The sequence below is a fragment of the Manacus vitellinus genome, unplaced genomic scaffold (assembly GCF_001715985.3).
Source record: "Manacus vitellinus isolate BGI_N305 unplaced genomic scaffold, ASM171598v3 scaffold_60_pilon, whole genome shotgun sequence".
NCBI lineage: Eukaryota > Metazoa > Chordata > Aves > Passeriformes > Pipridae > Manacus > Manacus vitellinus.
In genome coordinates this window covers 2430679-2440612 of record NW_021940687.1, presented here as the reverse complement: position 1 = coordinate 2440612, position 9934 = coordinate 2430679, and the positions used below count along the sequence as shown (strand labels likewise).

At 57.3% G+C, this 9934-nt stretch overlaps 1 protein-coding gene across 6 annotated transcripts in view; it reads left to right on the top strand.

Moving 5' to 3' along the window:
* Positions 1 to 1302: 1302 nt before the first annotated feature.
* The window catches only part of KIF1A (kinesin family member 1A), a 35173-nt gene continuing 26541 nt past the window's right edge, over positions 1303 to 9934 (top strand). For 5 of the 6 annotated variants that reach the window (XM_018083148.2, XM_018083147.2, XM_008930186.3 and 2 more), the window contains exons 1-13: positions 1303 to 1445; positions 5484 to 5560; positions 5661 to 5840; positions 6325 to 6390; positions 6545 to 6723; positions 7082 to 7193; positions 7546 to 7623; positions 7940 to 8005; positions 8282 to 8299; positions 8637 to 8712; positions 8824 to 8902; positions 9181 to 9323; positions 9726 to 9752. In XM_018083148.2, coding sequence (XP_017938637.1) covers positions 1340 to 1445; positions 5484 to 5560; positions 5661 to 5840; positions 6325 to 6390; positions 6545 to 6723; positions 7082 to 7193; positions 7546 to 7623; positions 7940 to 8005; positions 8282 to 8299; positions 8637 to 8712; positions 8824 to 8902; positions 9181 to 9323; positions 9726 to 9752 — 1207 coding nt within the window. In that variant the 5' untranslated portion in view covers positions 1303 to 1339. The remainder of the gene's footprint in view (positions 1446 to 5483; positions 5561 to 5660; positions 5841 to 6324; positions 6391 to 6544; positions 6724 to 7081; positions 7194 to 7545; positions 7624 to 7939; positions 8006 to 8281; positions 8300 to 8636; positions 8713 to 8823; positions 8903 to 9180; positions 9324 to 9725; positions 9753 to 9934) is intronic. The other variant, XM_008930187.3, reaches the window with a different exon arrangement.

Below are 9934 nucleotides of genomic sequence, written 5' to 3'. Positions count from 1 at the left end.
TTTTCACTGTGCCGTGCTTTTGTTTTCCTCTCACCCCCTTGGAAATGAAACCAGAGCTGTCAAACCTCAGGTAGTTTTAAAGCCATCCCCTTCTCTTGGGACACTTTCCATTCTATGGATCTGTTTTTTTCTTCCCTTTTCCCCCCCTCTTTTCCACAAATTCAGCTGTACTTTTAATTTCCATTCTGGGAAAACCCATCTTGTGTTGAGGATCCATCCTTACTGCTCCACTTTCTTCTGATCTTGTCCCATGTAACCAGAGTTGTGCCATTGCTCACTCACAGCTCGTTCCTCCCTGATCTCCTTCCTCCCAGAGCCAGCATCCTGCTGGCAAAACCCAGGCTTGAAAAGCCTTAGGGAATTTGCAGGCACCCTTGCAGGTGAGATGCCAGAGGAGCCAGTTCCAGCCTGTACTGAGGGGTCCTGACCTCCTCTTCCACCACCAGGCTCATCATAGCAGATCAGGGAGCAGGGACAGATAGGAGAAGTGAGGAACATTAGAAGGCAGGAATAGATTTTGTCAGGTCCAAAAGGATCCCTAAGGATACAGTGGTCAAAGGAAGAATCCCAGCATCATTTTCTGACCAATGGTAGTGAGGCTTAACTGCAGCTTGAGGAAGGTGGGATGGGCTATGGAGCACTTGGCCACCAGTGCTGGGATGGGCAACTACTCTGGGAGATGTTGGCAAGCAGTTTGTTTCATCTTGTGGGATTCGTGATCAATAATTTATTAGCAAAACAAGTGGAAAAACTGCGATGAACTGGAAACTTCAGCTGACCCATTCCCACCACGGCTGCTTGTGCTGACGCCACACGTCTGCTTTGTGAGAGCTGAATGGGAGCCACATGCCAGCAGCTGTGTTTAACAGCTGCCTCCTTTCTCAGTGGAATGCTATCACTTTCCTCCCTGGTCCCCCCTGTGCTGGTGCCCAGCCCCTGCTTTGCTGGGGTCGGAGGGGAGGCAGGAGGTTCAGGTGATTGGCAGGGCCTGTGGGCTTGCTTGCAGTTGAGGGGCTATCTGCTCAGTGCCACTGGCACCCTGGGATGGAAAACCACTCCTTGGGCGTTGTGCTGATGCTGACAGTGCCTACATGGCCCTGCCCTGGGGATGGACCCTGGTATTGAGCTGAGGGTCCTGACCTGAGATATGATGGGGAGGAGGGAGAGGTAAAATGTGGGCAAACCAGTGTTCCTGGGAGGTTTCCTTGCACAGGCTTTCCATTCATCCTGCACTGCTGCAAGATGTGGATTGGGATGTGGATGCAAGCTTCCCTAACTCCCTTTTCCTCTCTCCTTGCAGAACAGCCACTGGTAGCAGGACCCACCCCTGGCCGGCGCGATGGCGGGAGCATCGGTGAAGGTGGCGGTGCGCGTCCGGCCCTTCAACTCCCGGGAGATGAGCCGGGAATCCAAATGCATTATCCAGATGTCAGGAAGCACCACTAGTGAGTGCCTTGGGGCACAGGGGCTTTGAGTACTGCCTGGGGAGGAGCATGTGTGGTCTGGCCCCAGCAGTGAGCACTGGGCTGCTGGGATCCTTGGTGCAGATGCCTGCAGCACCCAGAGTTGTTTGGAGGAGGGAATGTGGGGAGGATGTCACCTTTCCCATAGAGAAATGCAGTCCTGCTGTTGAAATGGCAGTGATGGGATCTTTATGGCACTGAGCCCTTGGATTTCAGTGATAGTGAATGGATCAGCATTCCCTGGTAGGTGATGAGGGAGAAATCAAAGAAATCACAGTGTGATTTGGCTTGGAAGGGACCTTAGCAACCATCTCATTCCAACCTCCTGCCATGGGAAGGGACACCTTCCACTAGACTTGGTTGTTCAGAGCCACATCCAACCTGACCTTGAAGCCATGCATGGGTCTGTGAGCGGCTTCTGACAGCGCTCCTGGGCCAGGTACCACACACTGTGGCATGCCAGGACCCATCCCTACCTCTGTGGGGTTCTTGGAGCTGCAACCACAGCAGGATGGAGGGGCAGGAGTGGAGTTTGCCCAGGGAATGTTGTGTTCGAGGTGGCGGATGTAGCAGGGGGGCTTGGGGCTGTCTGTCCAGCCAAGAAGCCTGTCCGGCCTTTGCTGCTCTTTAAGTAACAGCTTCTGGTTTTTGGGAGTGGCAGCTGAACCCCTCCTCTTTGGCTCTGGAAGCCTCCAGATGGGACAGCGTCTAAAATAACTCCGTGCCTGCCCGCCTGGGGCTGCCTGCGTCACCAAGGGTGGGTGAAACACCGGTGCCAGCCACCCCCGCCGTGCTGACAGGCTGCCATGGCAACCCCAGGGTGGGGAGAGAGGGCACCCAGGGGTGTGGGGAGACTCTGGGTCCCCACTGGGCCCTCTGCTCACCCCAGGCCTTGGGAACAGGAATGGGTGGGTCTGTGGGGCATTGTCTGCTGGACTCTGGCGTCCTGTGGGGGTTCTACCTTCCTGGTTGGGCAGGGGTTCTCTGTCTGCCCGGGGCGCAGAACTTCTGCCCTCGTGGTGAGGAAGCCTCCCAGCCCCACAGGAGCTTCCCACCTGCCCAGAGCCGGGGCATAGACAGGGTAGATGTGCCTTGTTCTGGTTCTGATGGCGAGGAGGGTGACCTGCCGTGCCCCAGTCCCGGTCAAGAGCATCAGGCAGCCCCCACCACCGTGGCCGTGTTTGCTCGGAGCCATCCACCCCTGCTCATCCTGCACCCCCTGGCTGTGCCCCTGGCCCCCCACCCCCTGCCCCTGCCTGAGCCAGGGAGGGCAGCGGGGCTGGGAGCAGGAACCTTTTGCTGACAGCAAGGATTTTCTCCATGAATGGACAAACCTCTGGCTATTCCCCTTGGCCAGGGGACTGGAGAGCAGGCGTGGGAGGCTCAGAGGCCTGCTTCTCCTGTGGCTGGGGGAGGCAGAAGGATGCCAGTAGTGCCAGCAGAACAGGACTGTCTCACCCCCAAGCTCCTTGCAGAGAAGCCAAAAATAAATATGTCTGTGGGGAGTGAGAGCAAGTTTTCCCCTTCACAGGATTATTTGCTTTGACCCCTGCATGTGCCGGGGGCAGGGGACAGGTACTTCTCCTGTCTAATGCACTGAACCCTGTAGGGGACAGCAGGGGCAAGGGACCAGGGTGGGAAGGGGTCAGCTTTTCTCTGCTGTCCTTTTCCCTGCAAACTTCCAGCTGCCACAACCACCCACCTGCCCTCCAACACTGCTGCTTTATTCCCGTGGTGTCCCTCACTCTGTGGGGTCCATCCTGGGCACCAACATTCCCAGCCCCTGTCCTGGCAACTCCCACCAAGATGGTAAGGACAGGACTCCTGGCTTTGATCCCACAAAGCCAGTAATATTCTCTGACTGGAGCCATGCCTCTGCTGGCTTTAAAATCTGATTATTTTCTCTGCTGTGGGTTCTGGGTTCTCTCTTTCTCGGTGCCTGCCCACTTGCTGCACTCTGTCACTCTGCTGGCTCCTCAGGCAAGAGACATCTCCAGAAGTTTTCTTGCTCCTGCCCCCTTGTCTATATTTCTGTATTCACCCCCACACCCCTCCTTGCCTTTTTAATCCCATTTGTCCAGAGCATTAATCTTTTGCAAAAGACCTGGATGCCTGAGAGGAAAAATTCCACCAGCAGCATCCCTCTGCCTGCAGGCAAATAAATGGGAATGACAGGGGCGTGGGGAGAGCATTTCAGCTCTCCCTGCTCTCAGACTTCTTCCTTCTCCCTGTGTCCATCCCAGTCTCTGGTTTCCTGTGCCAGCTGGGCAGTTGCAGCTGGGATGCCTGGAGCCGCTTGTGCCATCCTCAGCTGCTCCTCTGCCCCGTGCCCAGCACGGGATCCAGAACAGCCACCTTGTTCCCATCCTGCCTACTCCAGGACTCATTTTTGCTCCTGTTCACTGTGGTGAGGGTCACCCCTGCAGGGCAGAGGCAGACTCGAGCAGAGCACAGGTGGCATGGCAGAGCTGCCAGGTTGAACACCAGGACCCATCAGAGATGCACCATCCCACTTCTTACACGACCTCTACACCTGCTTCTCTTCACAACACCCCCAGCACAACAGCCAGGCATTGGTAGGGATCAGGGACGGGCAGCCCCTGTGGCTGCCCACGCTGCCCACAAAGATCTGCTCTTCCAGGGACCTCCACGTCCCCATTTGCAGCTGCAGGATTGCCAGTTGTCTCTTCCCAGCCCTTTCTCCTGGTAATTAGTTTGCCCAGGATGCAGCAGACATCCAGAGCATCTGAATCAGGCTGCCTGCAGTGGGTAGGCAGGGGGGGAGCCTGTGGCTGCCCCTCTTTGGTGTGAGAGCTGGGCTTTTGTCCACAGTGAGTAGCGTCTGAGCAGCACTGTGCTGTGGTTTCATGGTTGGGGCTGGATCCTGACCCCACTTCCCACCCTCTCCCTGCCCGTCCCGCTGCTGTTGTGTGCAGGGCTGGGCTTATCTCAGGCCAGAAGTGGCAGACCCTTACCGAGGGAGCATCCATTGTGGCAGTGGAGGAGGAATTTGGAGCAGAAAGCATTCATATCCATAACACCATGCACCTGGGTATCTGACACCACAGTAGCAGGCTGCACCATGCCTGGGGCTGCTCAGGAAGGTCCCACCTGGAATCTAGAGTGGATGTGAGCCCTGGATGAATGCTGGCTTCAGGACAGGGCAGGGTAGTTTGGGATGGAGGGAGGTCTGTTGGCCTCAGGGCTTATGGGCTCCTTGTCCTCAGTGGTGGCAGGGAGCAGCTGTGGGCTGTGGGCATGGGGACTGTGCTGTGCAGGCCTGCAAGGTCACCTCAATGTCACCTAACATGGCTGGTGGCTGGATCTCATGATTACCCACTGGTTTGGGTTTCTTCTGACGCATCTGTTGTTTCAGAAAAAAAACCACTGAAAATGCTCTACAGGAGAAAAAAAAAGCATCGAGCAAGGAAGAGCAGTGATGCAGGCTCCAATTTCCATGGCAACGTCCTTTTCATCAGGGGATGAGAAAAGCAGGCTCTTGTTTCTGCTGGTGGTGTGACACGAGGCATTAATCACCCTGCTGGGGCTGGGGACCTGGAGAAGCAGGAGCTGGGGGGGCCCTAGGGGAGCCCCAATGGGGTTGCAGCTGCTCCCACCCAACAGTGCCAGCGTGGTGGCTTTGGGCACAGTCCCCCAGCTGTGGGGTAAGGAAGGCTGTGACCCTTCTGTGCCAGTGCTGGGCTCCCATGGGCAGGGGCCACAACAGCAAGGAACCTGAGGGAAGGAGCCATGTCCCCCTCACCGTGTCCAGCAGGATGTTTGGGCAAGGCTCTGCCTTGTTCCCTTGGGCTCTGCTGGCCATGGCATCCACCTCCTCTGTTTTCATTGTTGGGGTCTGGGGGCTCTAGACGCATCTGCAGAGCTGGAAGGGTCCCAGTCCACTTTCCAGGACTGTTTTGGACTGAACTCCATCACCCCTGACCCCTCCCACAGGGGGTGTGGGAGGCAGGGGTACCACACTTGGCTGGAGGCCTCATGTTCCCATCTGTTTGTCCCTAGCTATCCTGAACCCGAAGCAGCCTAAAGAGACACCAAAAAGCTTCAGCTTTGACTATTCCTACTGGTCCCACACTACGGTAAGCACTGGGAGGTCTGAGCCTACCTGGAGCACCGGGCTGGGGAGAGGCAGGAGGGCCTCCCTTGCCAAATTTCATCGTATATCCCTATTCTCTGCAGCCTGCAGACATCAACTATGCATCCCAGAAGCAAGTGTACCGGGACATTGGTGAGGAGATGCTGCAACATGCCTTTGAAGGCTACAATGTGTGCATCTTTGCCTACGGGCAGACGGGAGCTGGAAAATCCTACACCATGATGGGGAAGCAGGAGAAGGACCAGCAAGGCATCATCCCACAGGTGTGCCTGGGGAAAGCTCCCTGTCCCCCTGGTCCCAGAGGCATGCCCAAAGGAAAAGCAGAGCTGGGAGGGAAGAGGGCAGCAGGGTGGGAGTGGGGCCAGGTTTTGCCAAGGTCTAATACAGCGCTGCCATGACAGCAAGCTGGCATGGCTCCATTGGAGAGTGGGGGGCCAAGGAGAGTCATCCAGACTCTCCCAAGGCTGGATGGACTATGGTCTGGACACACAAGACTGGTGTTCAGGAGCAGCAGGAGTCCGAGTGCTGAGCTGCTTACCCAGAGCTGCCACGTGCTGGCCCAGCAGGACACGAGGGGCCTCTGGGGATGCTGATCAGCACGGGGGGCTCTGACAGCTCCCTGGGAGCCATCCCACCACCCTTTGGCTCTATTTTTTGGGGTGAGAAGGTAAAAATCCCTGTGTCCTGGGCACCCCAGGCAGGAGCATCCTGCTGGCAGGGGACTGAGCCTGGCTCTTCTCTCCGCAGCTGTGTGAGGACCTCTTCTCCCGCATCAACGACACGACGAATGACAACATGTCCTACTCCGTGGAGGTAGGCACCCCACTGCCTCTCTACTCCTCTTCCAGCCTCCCACCATCTCTGGAAGCTGTGCTGGTGTGCAGGCCCCTCTTTGGGAGTGCCCCTGGGTGTGGGGTGGGCAGGCAGGACCTCATTCTGCTAGCCCTGCCCGTGCCTTCTGCTCTAGGTGAGCTACATGGAGATTTACTGCGAGCGCGTGAGGGACCTCCTGAACCCCAAGAACAAGGGGAACCTGCGGGTGAGGGAGCATCCCCTTATGGGCCCGTATGTTGAAGACCTTTCCAAGCTGGCCGTGACCTCCTACAATGACATCCAGGACCTCATGGACTCTGGAAACAAGGCCCGGTGAGTTGGGGAAGGAGGAGATGGACAGGATTTGGAGGGCTTGCAGACACCTCTAGAAGGTCCTGCTTCACTTCCTTGCTTTGCCAGTCCATCTGCTCTAGAGATGGCAGTCCCCTTCTCTCTGAGCATTGGGTACCCTCCTCTTCCTTTCACCTTACCTCCTTCCTGCTCTGAAAACTCACTGGAGCCAGCAGGAGAAGGCCTAGGCTTGTGCATCTCTCCTCCCATAGTCCTGTCTTGTCCTCCAGAGTTGCCTTCCCACCATGTACCCTGTCCTGGCATGAGCCCTGGCCCCATCAACAGCCATTTTAGTGTCCCCCACAGGGTGTCACACCTCCCTGTGCTCCTGTCCCTGCAGCACAGTGGCTGCTACCAACATGAATGAGACCAGCAGCCGCTCCCACGCCGTGTTCAACATCATCTTCACGCAGAAGAGACATGATGCTGAGACAGACATCACCACTGAGAAGGTGAGAGCAGAGCCCACACGGATCCAGGAAGGGCTTTGTGTGCTGTCATCAGCACTTGGAATGAGGTGGTGCAGCCTGATGCAGGATTGGAACAGGAGGGAGATAAGTCCCAGGTGCGTGCTGGGCTCATGGTCCCTTGTGGTACCAGCTCCTGGACAGGATATTTGGCAGCTGATGCCCTCCAGCCCTACCTGCAAGGATATTAGCCCTGCTCCTGGACAAATCCTGCAGGGATGACCCCACAGAGCCCACCGCTGCCCTCAGAGGAGTGTTACCCTGCAAAAGGTCTTGGCTTCGTGCCAGGCAAGGTTTGCTGTGCCCTCAGGGCTGACAGCCTCCCTTCTGCCTCCAGGTCAGCAAAATCAGCTTGGTGGACCTGGCTGGGAGCGAGCGAGCCGACTCCACAGGCGCCAAGGGCACAAGGCTGAAGGTGAGAGTTGATGTGAGGTCCACTTCTGCCGGTGGGGACACCACGTCCTGCCCCCTCATCCCCAGCCAAGTCATCTCCTTTCCTTGCCCACTGGTTCCTTGCCCACTGTGCTGCCAAAATCCTTGATAGGGTTGTGTTTGAAAGCTGCCTAATGCTAGTTTCATCACGGTCCATGAGTCCCAGCTGGGAGGTGCTGGTTATCCAGTAAGACCAGCTACTCTTTGCCCACCCCATACTGGGAATTCCCCATTCTTCTGGGGTTTAATGAGGCTCTGAAATGGGGCCTGAGCATCTGAGCTCTTCCTCTCCTCTCCAGGAAGGAGCAAACATCAACAAGTCCTTGACCACTCTGGGGAAGGTCATCTCTGCCCTGGCTGAAATGGTAGGTAGCCAGAGCACAGGGAAGCAGCGGCACTGGAGGGGAATGGGCTTGGCCCAGCAGGGATGGACTCAGCTCCAAGGGATGGAGCATCCCACCTCTGAGGGATTGGCAGATACCTCCCAAGCTGTCCCTGGGGATGGAACAAGCTGGGCTGGTGAGGCTGCCATCTCCACTGGGACCTGTGCCTGCTGCTCTCTACTTGGGGGATGGGGGAGCTGTGGTGGGCACCGAGTAGGGAAGCAGTTCCCTTAAACAGTCTCTCCACTTCCTTTGCAGGATTCGGGGCCAAACAAGGTAGGTACCCTGGCACAGTTGGGTGGAAGTGGTTTGCAGGGTGGTTTGGGGATGAGATTGTGCCTGGACACAAGCCATGCTTCTCACAGGGGCTGGCAGAGCCTTCAACATCCTCCTCACCCTCCTCACCCTATGGCTTTCAGTACCCAGCCTTAAACATCCCCCCAGCCCAGGGCATTTCACAGACAGGACCTGTGGACCTGAGCAAAGATGCCCAAGGTTGCAGGGGCCAGGCAGAGCCATCATCCTCCAAGTCCCCATGGCTGGGGACCAGCTGTCACCTCTTTGAAGAGAGCAGGCAGCCTGACAGCCCTTCCCTTTGCTCTCCATCCCCCAGAACAAAAAGAAGAAAAAGACGGATTTCATCCCATACCGGGACTCGGTGCTGACCTGGCTGCTGCGGGAGAACCTGGGTGAGGACAGGTGGGGGGTACAGTGTGGTGGTGGGCATGGGTGCTGAGCAGAGGGTGACAGCTGGCACAGGGACCAGCGTCTCCCTGATGTGGGTGTGTCTCTCTGGGCAGGGGGCAACTCCAGGACTGCCATGGTCGCTGCTCTCAGTCCTGCTGACATCAACTATGATGAGACCCTCAGCACCCTCAGGTAGGAAGAAGTGCCCTTGTTCCCACTGCACTGAGCAAGAGCAGGGGAGTCTCTGAGGCCCAGGCACTGCCACGTGCTCTCCTCACCTTTGTGGCATCCCTGGCTGGAGGTGTGGTGTGGGGGGAACCTGCAACCCCAGACAAGATGGAAACGACTGTCCCAGCACTGGGATCCTCCAAAGGATCACTTGCTGGAAGGGCTCTGTGGCACTCCCACTTGACAAGGAGCTGGAGTTTTGCTCCTCTCCTCGCCACTGCTCAAGACCCTGCCTTCCCTAGGTATGCCGACCGTGCCAAGCAGATCCGTTGCAACGCTGTCATCAATGAGGACCCCAACAACAAGCTCATCCGGGAGCTGAAGGACGAGGTGGCACGTCTGCGTGACCTTCTCTATGCCCAGGGTCTTGGGGACATCATTGACAGTAGGTACCACAGGTGCTCTCTGCCAGTGGCTCCCTGCAGCGATGGGCTGAGGTCCCCCCAGCCTGCAGGGCCAATGTCCCCACATCTGCCCTGCATCCTGCTCCAGCCTGCCATGGTGGCATCGTGCTGCCTGTGGCGAGCCCCTGGTGTGTGTTTGCAGCCCCCAATCCCCTCCTATCGCAGGAGGAGCTGCTTTCCACCCAGAAAACTTTCCCTTCTTCCCCTCCACCTACTTTCTTCAGCGTTCGGCACCCAGCAGAGGTGCCAGGAAGGTGTTCCTGGGGCTGCACGCACCCATGGGTTCTCCTCCCTGTGCTGTCAGATATCCAGCTGAGATGAACCCCCTCTTGTTCTGTTCTTTCTGTCTCACCCCCGCTCCCTGCCCTCTCTTTCTCTCTTAGCCCATCCTGCTGCAGGAGGATCCAAATGTGTGTATTCCCCATCACTGGTACTCTCTGTTGCTTCACGGCTTTTGGGAGGCATAGGCTGTGCCCAGGGGCACTCGTGCAGCATGGGGAGGGGCTCCCACAGCCAGCCCCTGCTGATGGGGCAGCCCGTGCCCACAGGCTGGCCATCCCCAGGGAGCTGGCAGAAAGGATAGTGGCAGAGT